Source organism: Tachysurus vachellii, chromosome 1 (genome assembly GCF_030014155.1).
Source record: "Tachysurus vachellii isolate PV-2020 chromosome 1, HZAU_Pvac_v1, whole genome shotgun sequence".
NCBI lineage: Eukaryota > Metazoa > Chordata > Actinopteri > Siluriformes > Bagridae > Tachysurus > Tachysurus vachellii.
Genome location: NC_083460.1, coordinates 42,316,311 through 42,332,614, shown reverse-complemented (window position 1 = coordinate 42,332,614; position 16,304 = coordinate 42,316,311). Strand labels below are relative to the sequence as shown.

Here is a 16,304-nt window from a genome sequence, read left to right as displayed (position 1 = left end):
CCTTCTAGTTTACTGATTGTGAGCTCGTTCCAGCATGAGATCTGCTCCAACACTGATTATTAGGACCGGTTTGGGACACAACCAGAGAACCTGAGGAACAAGAAAAGCAGATGTGATATTTCTTCACACTTAATGTTGCTTACTGAAGGCTAACAGGTTGGTTTGTCTTCTGTTCCTCTTGTCTTAATACATGATGATTGTAATAATCTGTCTGTAAATGTAAATGTACGCTCACACTTTATTTTCACTGTTAGTGTCATTCCAAGGACTGAACTTTTCTCATTATGGGAGTTAAGAGACTTCACAGGTACATCGAGAGCAACAGTGATTTCCTGAAGCCGCACTGCTTTAGAGAAAGCAAACTCATCATCGATGGATCCAGTTTGTACTACAGTCTGTACTTCAGGTCACACGGGGACCAAGCACACGGTGGAGATTACGATGACTTTGAGAAAATCGTTACGCTGTTTTTCAGAAATCTCAGAATGTGTGATATTGAGCCCTACGTGGTGCTCGATGGAGGGGACGACATCAGTGGCAAAAAATTTGACACCCTGAAGACAAGATGCCATGAAAGGATCAGAAAAGCCAATGCCGTGTCCAGGGGCTGTTCAGGAGAAATACTACCCATTTTGACCAAACATGTCTTCAAGCAGATCCTCCGAAAACTAGGAATTCCCTTTATTCAGTGTCTGGCAGAGGCGGATTGGGAAGCAGCCGCGCTGGCCAGCGAGTGGAACTGTCCTGTTCTGTCCAACGACAGCGATTTCTACATCTTCAACATCGAGAGTGGATTTTTGCCCATTGATCATTTCCAGTGGAGGAAAGTGAGCAAGCTAAGACACAATAGTAAAAATTTCATCCCTACCAGGTCGTACCGTGTTCTAAATCTCTGTGCTGCTTTTAACCGCATGAATAAATATAATCTTTCACTTTTTGCCGTCATTCTGGGAAACGACTACACCAAACTGGACAATAGTGCTTTTCCAAACTTCTCAAAGTTCTCAACTAGACCTGGAGCAACAGCCCAGGTCGATGGCGTACTCGTGTGGTTGTCACAGTTCCCCGGGCCGAAAGAAGCCATCGCTGCTCTCCTCAGCCCCCTGGGGAAGAACAGGAAATCAGACAGCATTCAATTAGCAATAAATCAGGGGATGGCAGAGTACAGACTCCGACCCAGCTCCATTGGTCAGTTCTTCATGAGCGGAGAACCTCAGAGCGTTCCTCCAGGCCCTTTACAGAATCTTCCAGCCTGGACTCTAAAACCTCTGGCAGAAGGCAAGCTGGATTCCACCATCATTGAAGTCGTGACACTGCAGAGGGTCATGCTGAACCCCCAGGTGGAGGACTTTGAGCTGAGCAGCAGCAGCGAGACGTCTCGTCTGATTCGACAGGTGATGTACGGCATACTGCTGTGTACCAGGTTGCAGAAGGTGAAGAAAGACAGCAGATCTTCTGGAGACGAACAGCAGACTGATGTGGAGGAATACAGCAGGCAGGAGATGACGGTGACCAGCTCCATGGTTCCAGCTGTTCTACCCAGAGGTGTAGTGACACACCTGGACTCACTGTGGGAGGTAAAGCTCAGGGTTTATCTTCTGTACTGTCTCTACCTTTCCTTTCTGTCAAAAAAAAGCTATACTGATTTTTACTAAATGTGGAACAGTAAATGTTCCTTCTTTTCTCTAGATGAAAGCTTGATGCTCTTGTGTTGTAGATGCCGCAGCAGTTGCGTCTGCAGGTCATGTTGGAGGCTCTTGGCGTGTCTCTGATCTCTGATTCACTCCATGTCCCTGAAGCTCTGCAGCTCGCTGTGTACGTCACATGTTTCTGGCTAAAACATGCGACGCCTGAGCCGAGAGCAGAAATGTTCTGGGCTTTACTGACCAGCTTGGCCTACGGACACGTGAGCAGAGATCAGGCTGAGGGTAAGTGTGAAAAAAACAGATAACATGGCAGCATTAATGTTAACAATCTTCAAACTGTACCAAGACTCAGAGATGCGAAGATTCATGCTGTTATTATTTCCTGCTTTGCAGACAGTGAACCAGTTATTTTGAGGTTTAGGAAGCTAAAGAGTCAGAAGCTGCTGGATCTGGGGTTAGCTCACGCTTTGTGTCAGTGGCAGTCCTGTCTAAAGGACAGCTTCTGTCTGAACCAGCTGCTGAATCATCCAGTGCCGGAGCCGGAGTTAGCAAGGTACGCTCACTTCTTATCTCACACTGACTTCCCCTCAGTTACCTTATGTACAAACACCAGCTTCTAAGTTGCATGAGTTTAAATCCAGATGATCAGTGGGCGGGGCATACATCATGAGTGTTTGTGATGTCACATTAGCATGCGTTGGTCCTCACCTTCGTTGGGTGGAGCTGTCATGTGAGAGCTGACTGCTGCTTGGAAACCGAAGGTGATAAAGTGATGAAGTCTTAAACACTGGAGCCGAGAAGCTCAAAGACTAGAACTAGATAAGTTCAAAAGCCTGCAAACTTAAAACTGGCACTAAGAAAAGACTATAACCCAAATATTAGGGTAAGGTTTTGGAACCTGTAAAAGAACCTTAATTACTATATCTGTCCTAAATAAGTCAGTTCCCTCGTCCCACCCCAGAGATCAGGCAGATAATAATCCTTAAAAGATATAAACATCACAGGATAACAGTGTATGTAGAAAGGAGTGGATTATTTAACAGTCTCATGAGGCTCTGAGTCACAGGGACGGGACACACACCCAGCCTTTATTCTGTGTTAAAGTTACACTTCGTCATGTCACCTGTGGTCATGAAGCCTTTCTCACTTATACTGTATAATACAGAAACAAAACAAATAAAGCCGTTCACGGAATCAGAATTCCACGTGAATCGTTCTGAACTTGACAGGTGTGTTATAACAGGACTGTTTCATTTGTCATGTTTTTTTAATCAGGTTGTATTGTGGCACTTTGGTGCACGGTATAACCCACGAGCTGAAAAGAGGTATCGAGCCCGAGTCTTTCTTCGCCGGAGCCCCAGTCGCCATCAGGCTTTACCAAATTCTGCAAACTGCAGTAGAACATGAGCTGGATGACGACTTGCTGATGAGGATGAGGATGAGGAAGAGGCCAAGTGAGAGCCAGGCAGTGGTGGACCAACTAAGCCAAGAGTTTAAACATCTGATGGATGAGGACGAGGTTGAAGATGAAAACCTGCAGCTTTCGCACGAAAAACAAAACCAAACGCAAGAAACCAAAAACCAAGTCTAAGAAGCAGGAGCGTGAGAGCAGGCAGTAAATTTATGTGTGTGTTTTTTTTTATGTAACAAATCGCATTAATTTGCTTAATACAGTATTTAAAACACACAAATTAACTCATGTATTAATGATAATTTCTGCATAAACAGAAACTAGGCTGATAATCAGTCCTGTCGTCTACGATCCTGCACCATATTAATGTCACAATACTTTACTGTACACTCGGCTTCGGGAGCAACCATTTTAGAATAGATTTCAGAAATGCATTTATATTTTAGACAAGAAGGAAAGAAAAGAACGGAAGGAAAGAAAACTTCGGAAATATTAAACGAGTATAAAGACCTGAAGGTGTGCTGCACTTCTGCTCCAGAGGCTCAGTGAGAAGCAACAAGATGAAATCATTTCAACAGTTTTTGGACAATTTATATTCCATTCTATTCTCTGTCATGTATTTTATTATCAGTCAGGAATCTTCACCATCTCAGAGATTATATGTCTTGTTTCATTTGTTTTTGTAGATGTGAATAAAAGGTTAATATCATAACTATAAAGTGTCCAATCAGAATCCTGTTTTTCAGAATCCAGAATTCTGTAGTATAATAAATAATTTTCCCAAAACTATGGAAGTGTTTGGTCTAAAATACATTTCAACCCTTCAGTCGTTCATCACATCTCTTTTGTGTGATACGGCAGTGTTCATCTCGTGTACACACAAAAAGAATATAAACTATATTATTAACTATTATCAAACTGAGCGACGTCTCCTGAGGTTTCCTGACCTACCTGCTGCTCCTCCTTGGTGCCGTGACCCGGCTATCGTTTTCTAATGGGTTACAGAGTTCACAAAATGTGCTTCAGCCGAATCTGGATGGAACAACAGAGCACGAAGGTAATAAAAGACATGATAAAGAATAACCCTGGACCAAAAAACACACACTTCTGTTAAAGATTTGTAGAAATTCTAATGTACAATCATGTTGTGAAACAGCAAACACAGATCATGAACTTCAATTGTGCATAACTGAAAATAAATTAAATTAAAGCTGCAAGCAGCATTTCCCAGGTTCAAGCGTTTAAGGCCTTTAGGGAGTTTAAGGCCTTAAAGGATTTTCACATACACAAAGTGACCCGCAAGTTACAGAGGGTGGCACCCGCTCCTAACCTAGTGTCTCTAATACAGAAAAGCTTACCAACGTGTTGCACAATATATGTCATGTAAAGTACTCACCTGTCCAGTTTTCCCCAAAATAAACAAAGTCATATCGGTACATACTTGGCAATAAAGACCTTTCTGATTCTGATTCTGATTCTGAGACTTTGCCTTACGAGTCAGCACAAAATTGGGTTTTTGGACTGTTGGTGGCGCTAGAGGGCTTTTTTAAAAATGGCTTTTTTTAGTGATTTTTCCGTTATAGCGCCACGAAGTGGCCAATCGCGGCGGTTTTTGAACTGTTTTTTCTAGGTTTTTCACCTGATCAAAAATAATTAATGAACAATTTGACCTCAGTTTGACCTCTTTCACATGTGTCCCAAGTTTGGTGTTGATAGCTCATTTAGTTATTGACATTTTAGTAAAACTGGCTCCTCACAGTCGACTTTTTTTCAAATTTCGACTTTTTTTCGAAGATTATTGACATTGAGTCTCCAGAGAATATTACTGCACTGGATTGGTCTCGACCAGGCGAAAAACCTAGGACTAGTTCACAAAAGTAGGTTTCAGACAAAATGCACTATAGCAAAAAAATGTAATGGCAGAGATGAAATCTGAGAGATACGTTTTTTAAGTCATGAGCCAAGGATTCCAATGATATAAAGCACTTGACATTTGGACATACGGTTTGGGAGTTATGGGCACAAACGCATTGAGGGGTGCTGAAGCGCCCCAAATTGTCCGATTCCGCTGAGACCTTGGCCCTGAGTAACTACCATCTGACCAAGTTTGAGCTCTCTAGGCCTTACGGTTTGGGCTGCACGACCGTTTCTATGGTGGAATAATAATAATAATAATAATAAAAATCTGAGCAAATACAATAGTGTTCCAGCGCTTCGCGCTTGAATCCTAAAAAATATCTGAGCAAATACAATAGTGTTCCAGCGCTTCGCGCTTGAACCCTAATTAAAGCTGCAAGCAGCATTTCCCGGGTTCAAGCATTTAAGGCCTTTGGATTGACATGACAATATATGTCATGTCATGCTACATATGTCATGCTACAGAGTGTGCCACAACATATGTCATGTGAAGTACTCACCCGTCCAGTTTTCCCTAAAATAAACAAAGTCATATCCATTAGAGATGAGCCGGATACTCGGCTGAAACGAGTATCCGGTACGGATAAAGCACTTCTGCCGTGTACGAGTATTATACGAGTAATACGAGTCAATATCTGTGCTCGGATTGTATGAAAATCATCATTGGCTAGCTGATTGTGTCAGCGTTCTGTGATAGGCTAGTCACAGCGCCCCTCCCCTACAGTGATAGGCTAGTCACAGCGCCCCTCCCCTACAGTGATAGGCTAGTCACAGCGCCTATGAAGCCTTTCTCACTTATACTGTATAATACAGAAACAAAACAAATAAAGCCGTTCACGGAATCAGAATTCCACGTGAATCGTTCTGAACTTGACAGGTGTGTTATAACAGGACTGTTTCATTTGTCATGTTTTTTTAATCAGGTTGTATTGTGGCACTTTGGTGCACGGTATAACCCACGAGCTGAAAAGAGGTATCGAGCCCGAGTCTTTCTTCGCCGGAGCCCCAGTCGCCATCAGGCTTTACCAAATTCTGCAAACTGCAGTAGAACATGAGCTGGATGACGACTTGCTGATGAGGATGAGGATGAGGAAGAGGCCAAGTGAGAGCCAGGCAGTGGTGGACCAACTAAGCCAAGAGTTTAAACATCTGATGGATGAGGACGAGGTTGAAGATGAAAACCTGCAGCTTTCGCACGAAAAACAAAACCAAACGCAAGAAACCAAAAACCAAGTCTAAGAAGCAGGAGCGTGAGAGCAGGCAGTAAATTTATGTGTGTGTTTTTTTTTATGTAACAAATCGCATTAATTTGCTTAATACAGTATTTAAAACACACAAATTAACTCATGTATTAATGATAATTTCTGCATAAACAGAAACTAGGCTGATAATCAGTCCTGTCGTCTACGATCCTGCACCATATTAATGTCACAATACTTTACTGTACACTCGGCTTCGGGAGCAACCATTTTAGAATAGATTTCAGAAATGCATTTATATTTTAGACAAGAAGGAAAGAAAAGAACGGAAGGAAAGAAAACTTCGGAAATATTAAACGAGTATAAAGACCTGAAGGTGTGCTGCACTTCTGCTCCAGAGGCTCAGTGAGAAGCAACAAGATGAAATCATTTCAACAGTTTTTGGACAATTTATATTCCATTCTATTCTCTGTCATGTATTTTATTATCAGTCAGGAATCTTCACCATCTCAGAGATTATATGTCTTGTTTCATTTGTTTTTGTAGATGTGAATAAAAGGTTAATATCATAACTATAAAGTGTCCAATCAGAATCCTGTTTTTCAGAATCCAGAATTCTGTAGTATAATAAATAATTTTCCCAAAACTATGGAAGTGTTTGGTCTAAAATACATTTCAACCCTTCAGTCGTTCATCACATCTCTTTTGTGTGATACGGCAGTGTTCATCTCGTGTACACACAAAAAGAATATAAACTATATTATTAACTATTATCAAACTGAGCGACGTCTCCTGAGGTTTCCTGACCTACCTGCTGCTCCTCCTTGGTGCCGTGACCCGGCTATCGTTTTCTAATGGGTTACAGAGTTCACAAAATGTGCTTCAGCCGAATCTGGATGGAACAACAGAGCACGAAGGTAATAAAAGACATGATAAAGAATAACCCTGGACCAAAAAACACACACTTCTGTTAAAGATTTGTAGAAATTCTAATGTACAATCATGTTGTGAAACAGCAAACACAGATCATGAACTTCAATTGTGCATAACTGAAAATAAATTAAATTAAAGCTGCAAGCAGCATTTCCCAGGTTCAAGCGTTTAAGGCCTTTAGGGAGTTTAAGGCCTTAAAGGATTTTCACATACACAAAGTGACCCGCAAGTTACAGAGGGTGGCACCCGCTCCTAACCTAGTGTCTCTAATACAGAAAAGCTTACCAACGTGTTGCACAATATATGTCATGTAAAGTACTCACCTGTCCAGTTTTCCCCAAAATAAACAAAGTCATATCGGTACATACTTGGCAATAAAGACCTTTCTGATTCTGATTCTGATTCTGAGACTTTGCCTTACGAGTCAGCACAAAATTGGGTTTTTGGACTGTTGGTGGCGCTAGAGGGCTTTTTTAAAAATGGCTTTTTTTAGTGATTTTTCCGTTATAGCGCCACGAAGTGGCCAATCGCGGCGGTTTTTGAACTGTTTTTTCTAGGTTTTTCACCTGATCAAAAATAATTAATGAACAATTTGACCTCAGTTTGACCTCTTTCACATGTGTCCCAAGTTTGGTGTTGATAGCTCATTTAGTTATTGACATTTTAGTAAAACTGGCTCCTCACAGTCGACTTTTTTTCAAATTTCGACTTTTTTTCGAAGATTATTGACATTGAGTCTCCAGAGAATATTACTGCACTGGATTGGTCTCGACCAGGCGAAAAACCTAGGACTAGTTCACAAAAGTAGGTTTCAGACAAAATGCACTATAGCAAAAAAATGTAATGGCAGAGATGAAATCTGAGAGATACGTTTTTTAAGTCATGAGCCAAGGATTCCAATGATATAAAGCACTTGACATTTGGACATACGGTTTGGGAGTTATGGGCACAAACGCATTGAGGGGTGCTGAAGCGCCCCAAATTGTCCGATTCCGCTGAGACCTTGGCCCTGAGTAACTACCATCTGACCAAGTTTGAGCTCTCTAGGCCTTACGGTTTGGGCTGCACGACCGTTTCTATGGTGGAATAATAATAATAATAATAATAAAAATCTGAGCAAATACAATAGTGTTCCAGCGCTTCGCGCTTGAATCCTAAAAAATATCTGAGCAAATACAATAGTGTTCCAGCGCTTCGCGCTTGAACCCTAATTAAAGCTGCAAGCAGCATTTCCCGGGTTCAAGCATTTAAGGCCTTTGGATTGACATGACAATATATGTCATGTCATGCTACATATGTCATGCTACAGAGTGTGCCACAACATATGTCATGTGAAGTACTCACCCGTCCAGTTTTCCCTAAAATAAACAAAGTCATATCCATTAGAGATGAGCCGGATACTCGGCTGAAACGAGTATCCGGTACGGATAAAGCACTTCTGCCGTGTACGAGTATTATACGAGTAATACGAGTCAATATCTGTGCTCGGATTGTATGAAAATCATCATTGGCTAGCTGATTGTGTCAGCGTTCTGTGATAGGCTAGTCACAGCGCCCCTCCCCTACAGTGATAGGCTAGTCACAGCGCCCCTCCCCTACAGTGATAGGCTAGTCACAGCGCCCCTCCCCTACAGTGATAGGCTAGTCACAGCGCCCCTCCCCTACAGTGATAGGCTAGTCACAGCGCCCCTCCCCTACAGTGATAGGCTAGTCACAGTGCCCCTCCCCTACAGTGATAGGCTAGTCACAGCGCCCCTCCCCTACACACATACAGATGTATTGTGTTGCTGTGTCTTACTCTGCTCACTCACAGTCACACACAGAACAGCTCTCTGTCTCTCCCTCAGTCACTCGGGTTCGCGGGTCTTTTCCGTTAACGTTTAGGGTTTCTTCAGCTTTTTACTTCGGGTTGTAACGTTAATAATACGTACTTACTAACCAGTAGAGTTCTGGTAAACGTGGGTTCGTTCAGACGTGGTGCTTGCTTGGTAGAATGCGACTCGCATTGAGTCTCTGCCTGTCGGAGATTTTTTTTCTTTTTTAAACCTTCAGCTGTCTCTAACCAGTAACCAGACAGTGTGTCTGACACGTTTTTGCTGTATTTCATAAAAACATAAAGGTAGTAAGCTAGTGTTATAAATATTACAAATTAATTATTACCGGTTAAAGCCCCGCCCATTTCAAGACAAGCCCCGGGGTTAGGCCCCACCCACTCTGAGTCAGAACCAGAATCAGAATCTTTGCCTTACAAGTCAGCACACAATTGCGTTTTTGGACTGTTGGGGGCGCTAGAGGGCTTTTTTTAAAAAATGGCTGTTTTTAGTGATTTTTCCGTTATAGCGCCACAAAGTGGCCAATCGCCACGATTTTTGAACCTCAGTTTGACCTCTTTCACATGTGTCCCAAGTTTTGTGTCGATAGCTCATTTAGTTCTTGAGTTATTGACATTTTAGTAAAACTGGCTCCTCACAGTCCAAACCTTTTGGGGCCCCTTAAGGACCCTGAATCAAAATTTAGACTTTTTTTCGAAAATTATTGTCATTGAGACTCCAGAGAATATTACTGCACTGGATTGGTCTCGATCAGGCGAAAAACCTAAGACTAGTTAGCAAAAGTAGGTTTCGGATAAAATGCGCTATAGCGAAAATGAAATTGGAGATATACGTTTTTTAAGTGATGAGCCAAGGATTCCAACGATATAAAGCACTTGAGATTTGGACATAGGGGCTTTAGGGGTTTAGGGGTTATGGGGACAAACACGTTTTGGGGCGCTGAAGCTTGAGCTCTCTAGGCCTTACGGTTTGGGCTGCACGACCGTTTCTAGGGCGGAATAATAATAATAATAATAATAATAATAATAATAATAATCCTAACAAAAACAATAGGTTTCCAGCGCTTCACGCTTGAACCCTAATAATAATAATAATAAATATAGCTGCAAGCAGCGATACCGGGGTCAAGCCGATCAGATGCACTCAGAACATGTCGCTGATGAACCATACCAAGTTTCGTAGCTATATGGCATTGTATTGGTAAAATACTGAACTTGACGTGAAAATTCAAAATGTGTGTGTGTAAGTGTGTGTGTGTGTAAGTGAGTGTGTGTAAGTGTGAGTGTGTGTGTGAGTGTGTGTGTAAGTGTGAGTGTGTGTGTAAGTGTGTGAGTGTGTGTGTAAGTGTGAGTGTGTGTGTAAGTGTGAGTGTGTGTAAGTGTGAGTGTGTGTGTAAGTGTGAGTGTGTGTGTATGTGTGTATGTGTGTGAGTGAGTGTGTGTGAGTGTCTGTGAGTGAGTGTGAGTGTGTGAGTCAGTGAAGGTGTTTGTGAGTATGTGAATGAGTGTGCGAGTGTGAGCAAGTGTGCGAGTGTGAGTGTATGTAAGTGTGAGTGTGTGCGAGTGTGAGTGAGTGTGTAACTGTGAGTGTGTGTATGTGAGTGTGAGTGTGTATGTGAGTGTGCGAGTGAGTATGTGAGTGTGCGAGTGTGAGTAAGTGTGCGAGTGTGAATGAGTGTGTTTGTGTGTAAATGTGTGTGTAAGTGTGTGTGGGTTCCTCGTATGTGAAAACATACTTGGCAATAAAGTGTGTGTGTGAGTGTGTCTGTGTGAGTGTGTATGTGTGTGCGTGTGTGTGTGTGAGTGTGTGTGTGTGAGTGTGTGTGTGTGTATGTGTCTCTGTGCGTCTGTGTGTGTGTGTGTGTTTGTGTGTGTGTGTGAGTGTGTGTGTGAGAGAGTGTGTGTGTGTGAGAGAGTGTGTGTGTGTAAATGTGTGTGTATGTGAGTGTGTGAGTATGTGAGTTCCTCGTCTGTGTGAGTGTGTGTGTCTGTGTGAGTGTCTGTGTGTGTGTGTGTGAGTGTGTGTGTGAGTGTGAGTGCATGTGTGTGTCTGTGTGAGTGTGTGTGTGTGAGTGTCTGTGTGTGTCTGTGTGTGTGTGAGAGTGTGTGTGTGAGTAAGTGTGTGTGTGTAAATGTGTGTGTAAATGTGTGTGTAAGTGTGTGTGTGTTCCTTATAAAGACCTTTCTGATTCTGGTTCTGATTCTGATGTAAGAATTTTGCCTCTAGGCCTTAGGCCATTCAGCACAAAATTGGGTTTTTGGACTGTTGGTGGCGCTAGAGGGTTTGAGCTAGACACACCAAAGTTGCTACAGTAACTTCTAAGACTGGTCTCTACATTTCTGCCAAATTTCATAACTTTCCTACGTACGGTTCTATGGGCTGCCATTGACTTCAATGACGGAAGACTGAATAATAATAATAAGAAGAAAACTAACGATAACAATAAGTGTCTACGCCCCTTGACCCCTAATAATAATAATAAAAATAAAAGTCTTCGTATTTCATATATTTTAGATACTTTACATATTTTAGACGTTATATTAGACTTTCAGCTGATGAATATAGTTGAAACATGTTAAACTAATTGTATATAATATATAAATAAATAAATAAATCTAACTATAAAGTACATTTATATAATATGAGTGTGACGTTATCGTTGTCAGCACTTCCGGTAGCGGAGCGCTCCTATTGGCTGCGGTGTTGATATCCCATAAAGCTTAGCGTGTTCACTTCCTTTCCCTTCTCGGCCATTTTCCGCCCTGACGGTAGGTTGTTGTTCCCGCAGTTTATCCGCTTTAATCCTCTTGCGCTGTGACCCTCAGCCCTCATGGCGCCTGTGGGATGTGTAGTGTAGTGTTTAGTGTGTGTGCTGTGTGAGGATGGAGTGTGTAGTGTTTGTGTGTAATGTGTTATTACACATATAAACACACCTGAGCTCATAACAACACTAAGTGTTTATAACACACTTATTACACCTGTTATTACACACGGGTGCGTTATAGCAGGGGTTATGAACTAATACAGAGTGGAACCAGCGCGGGTTACCGTCTACTGTGTGTGTGTATGTACTGTAACGCGTGTGTGTGTGTTAGCTTCTGTAGCTAGCGGTGTGTATAACGTGTGTGTGTGTGAAACACGTGTGTGTACTGAAACGTGTGTAACATCAGCGTGTGTTGTGTGTACTGTAACGTGTGTGAGGTGTGTATCTGCGTGTGTTGTGGCTGTGTGTATCTGTGTAACATCAGCTTGTGTGTGTGTGTAACGTGTATGTGTGTAACATCTGTGTGTGTGTGTGTGTGTAAAACATCAGCTTGTGTGTGTGTAACATCAGCTTGTGTGTGTGTGTGTAACGTGTATGTGTGTGTGTGTGTGTGTGTGTAAAACATCAGCTTGTGTGTGTGTAACATCAGCTTGTGTGTGTGTGTAACGTGTATATGTGTGTAACATCAGTGTGTGTGTTTGTCCCCCACAGGCAGTACACAGTCATGGCCCCCAGCAGGAATGGTATGATCCTGAACCCTCACTTCCATAAAGACTGGCAGAAGAGAGTTCGTACCTGGTTTAATCAGCCAGCCAGGAAACTCCGCAGGTACACATGAGGACACATACAGCTGTGTGTGACCTCTTACACACACACACACACACACACACACACACGTGTGTGGGGTGTTTACATTAGTGTCTCTTTAATGGAAACATCTGTTATGTTTGTTGTAACGTGAGAGAACTTTTATCAAGAGACTAAAATAAAAAGGGGATCAAGGCCACGTTACTGTGGTGGTGAGAGGAAATGAACAGGGTTGGAGAAGTGAGACGGGGAAAGACGGGTTGAGAGGGAGACGAGGATGGGGAGACGAGGATGGGGAGACGAGGATGGGGAGACGAGGATGGGGAGATGAGGATGGGGAGACGAGAAGAGAGAGATGGGGACACTGGGGGAGAGGGAGAGGGAGAGACTGTTAGAGAGACACAGAGGGAGAGACAGACAGAGAGAGTGACTGGTGGTGTGTGTGTGTGGGGGGGGGGGAGACAGGGAGAGAGAGACACGGACACACACAGTACACACGTGAAGCCTTGAACAAGCACAAACAGTCAGATGATGACAAATTCTCCGGAATCTCTGTATCTCCTGATGATTCTCCTTGAACCCTTTGTGCTGATGACTTTTGTGCTCATGTTAATGTCTGTTACAGTTCAGTGTTACAGTTCAGTTACAGGTCTGACATCAGTTTTATTTCTGCTGTTACAGGCGTAAGGCTCGTCAGGCCAAAGCTCGCCGCATCGCCCCTCGCCCAGTCGCCGGACCTCTCAGGCCCATCGTCAGGTGTCCCACCATCCGCTATCACAACAAGGTCCGAGCCGGCCGGGGCTTCACCCTGGAAGAGCTGAAGGTGTGTGTGTGTGTGTGTTCTAGTTTAGTATATCTTCAACCTTAAACACAGTGATGGAGCGATATGTAGACTTTACACCAACACTTTATCTTTTTATAATTATGATTAACAAACGATACACGTTGGTACGTAGATCCTTTATGTAAAATCCTGCCCCGTGTATCCGAGCAACAGTCAGATGATGACAAATTCTCCGGAATCTCTGAACAAGTTTGATGATTCTCCTTGAACCCTTTGTGCTGATGACTGCGGCGCTCGACACACACAGACAGACGGATGTGATCAGGATTTTCACGCCCGTTTACTTTACGTTCATGTTCACGGTTTGTTCGTGTCTCAGGCTGCAGGCATCAACAAGAGAGTGGCTCGCACCATCGGCATCGCCGTCGACCCTCGCCGCCGCAACAGATCCGCAGAGTCCCTGCACTCCAACGTCCAGAGGCTGAAGGTGTATCGCTCCAAACTCATCCTCTTCCCCAGAAAGCCTTCTGCACCCAAGAAGGGCGACAGCACCGTAAGTGTCTCGGCATCACGTCTCAAACTAAATCCTGTTACACACTGTGCAGTAATCACATGTACATGATGCTGCTCACAGAAGCAGGTTTATTCTGATCTTTCGCTTCTTGTGTGAGGATTAGCGGTGAACTGTAACCATGACGTTTCATCTGAGCTTTTCTCAATTCTGTGCAAATTATCTATGACTTTATAAAGAGAAGCTCAAATGATTGGCTGAATATTCACTTTTTGGACCAACTTTATATTAAAACAAACAAACAAATAAACTTATAACCATGTTGTTTATAATATCCTGTGCATCTTCTACAACCTTTTACATGTGTAATAATGTTAGGGGGAAAAGTCAAGCTTTGTATAAAGTAAGAGACTCTGAGTGGCTTTATTGGTTAGTCTGAGAAAGGAGCTAATGTACAAAGCCGTTCATGTAGATTAACATTGATCTTAACTCTCGGATCTGGTGTCTGTAATGTTAATGTTAAGTCCTTATTGTAAGCTCTACAAAGCCGTACAGTTTAAAGTCGTGGGATTTTTCATTCCTCCGTGTAGCTTGTATACATCAGGACGAAAAAGAAAAGTTTCTCCAGGATCCTGGTGAACCCACCAGTGCTGTACGTGATGACCATAAACACACACGACAGTAAATGCCCGTAGTTACGTGATTGTGTAACGTGTAGGAAATTCACCAGCGGGTCATTTAACGTTAATCCGGTTCAGTTCTGCAGCGTCGGTACAAACCAGAGAGAGAGAGAGAACACATTGTGCTCAGTCGATTTGCTCTGTTTCTGTTCATGGTGTTAGGTTTAGTATCAGTGAGGTTTGGAGGATTTCTGCACGTTCTTGAACATATTTTGACCTCTTTGTCTCCCCCCCCCCCCCTTCGTTTTTGCAGGCGGAGGAGGTCAAGATGGCGACGCAGCTCACCGGAACGGTCATGCCCATTAAGAACGTACGTATCTCAGATCCCGAATGCTCCAAATTTCTGTTATCGCTTCGTTATATTCTGTAGAGTTTGTTCACATTTTTAAGTCATGTACTGAATTTGTGCTGCAGGTCCATAAGAAGGAGAAGGCCCGCATGATCACCGAGGAAGAGAAGAAGTTCAAGGCTTTCGCCTGTCTGCGCATGGCTCGTGCCAACGCCCGTCTGTTTGGCATCCGCGCCAAGAGGGCAAAGGAGGCTGCCGAGCAGGACGTGGAGAAGAAGAAATAGACTGTTTTGTATGCAACAAAATAAAGCCTTCAGAAATAAAATCAAGTGTCTCGATCACTGCTCTGTTACCGTTATGTACGTACTTTAATAAACGCTCAAGCGTTTGAGACGCTGCTGTTTAGGGTCGACTTTAAAAAATAGTTTCATTTAGAAATGTGTGAAATTTTATAGTTATATAATCTGTTTCTTAAAATGAAGAGTCTGAGCACCGCATTTGTAATTTACGCTTTACATTTTAATAGATTCAGGACTGAAGTCTGACATCAAATGAGCTTTGTTTATGGAGCTGAAGCTGCAGCCGAGTCAGTAAGCGTCTCGGGTCGGCTGTGATGGATTTGGTTCGTTTGTTGATCTGCTGAAGAATTAAAGTATTTGAGGTTTTTCTGGACATCTTGGATTAAGTGCTACATTCTAAACAAAAGAGTTTACAGCACAGTTTAATAACACGTGATCCAAACACCTGAGCCAGTTAAGCAGTTAGTGACAGACTGGTGTGTGTCTTTGTACATACCGCTAGATGGCAGCATAAGTACAAGATTCCACTTTGGGTTCATTCTCATTTTCATTTCTAATGGTTTGTGTAATTTGCCTTATCTTGGGTGGTAAAGATACTTTCGATGCCCCTGTAGTTTATACTGCATTTACATCATTTGGCAGACGCTATCTCATTTTTTAATACAGCTGAGCAATTGAGGGTTAAGGGCCTTGCTCAGGGGCCCAACAGTGGCAGCTTGGTGGACCTGGGATTGAACTCACAACCTTCTGATTGGTAGCCCAACACCATAACCACTAGGCTACAACATACTGCAGTCTATATGTGTAGTTTATACTGCAACATTTTCCACCGCTACTAGTTTTATGTGTCAGGAAAATTTATACAAAATTAAAGGTTATTTTTAAACTTCATTTCTACACCCTGTCTTCCTTGAGCTCGCTTTGTGTACAGGGTCATTGTCTCATGCTGGAACATGTTTGAATTGTAAAACTACAGTGTGTGTGTGTGTGTGTGCCCTGTGATGGGTTGGCACTCCGTCCAGGGTGTATCCTGCCTTGATGCCCGATGACGCCTGAGATAGGCACAGGCTCCCCGTGACCCGAGGTAGTTCAGAGACAAAGACATAGAATCGTCTGCTTCCACGTTTACGACACTAATTTGGTGAATAAAGTTGATCTCCACTTACTTTTGTCTGATAAAGTGATAGTTCTTTACTTCAATATTCCGTCACGTGTATATTATATTGTTAGTG

At 42.8% G+C, this 16,304-nt stretch overlaps 2 protein-coding genes and 2 non-coding genes across 4 annotated transcripts; all 4 read left to right on the top strand.

Moving 5' to 3' along the window:
* On the top strand, positions 1-3,846 carry LOC132847478 (protein asteroid homolog 1-like). The gene is made up of 5 exons (XM_060872835.1): positions 1-156; positions 255-1,577; positions 1,718-1,928; positions 2,040-2,199; positions 2,922-3,846. Exons 2-5 carry the CDS (start codon positions 285-287, stop codon positions 3,235-3,237), a joined length of 1,980 nt encoding a protein of 659 aa, XP_060728818.1. The 5' UTR covers positions 1-156; positions 255-284; the 3' UTR covers positions 3,238-3,846.
* A 7,810-nt stretch (positions 3,847-11,656) lies between these two features.
* Positions 11,657-15,098, top strand: rpl13 (ribosomal protein L13). Its single transcript, XM_060872708.1, has 6 exons — positions 11,657-11,706; positions 12,414-12,530; positions 13,191-13,332; positions 13,673-13,846; positions 14,738-14,794; positions 14,899-15,098. The coding sequence occupies exons 2-6, from the start codon at positions 12,427-12,429 to the stop codon at positions 15,055-15,057; spliced, it is 636 nt and encodes a 211-aa protein (XP_060728691.1). The 5' UTR covers positions 11,657-11,706; positions 12,414-12,426; the 3' UTR covers positions 15,058-15,098.
* On the top strand, positions 13,041-13,121 carry LOC132857218 (small nucleolar RNA MBII-202). The gene has a single exon (XR_009649509.1). It is a non-coding gene; the product is annotated as a small nucleolar RNA MBII-202 (small nucleolar RNA).
* On the top strand, positions 13,512-13,592 carry LOC132857213 (small nucleolar RNA MBII-202). Its single transcript, XR_009649508.1, has one exon. It is a non-coding gene; the product is annotated as a small nucleolar RNA MBII-202 (small nucleolar RNA).
* Positions 15,099-16,304: the final 1,206 nt, after the last annotated feature.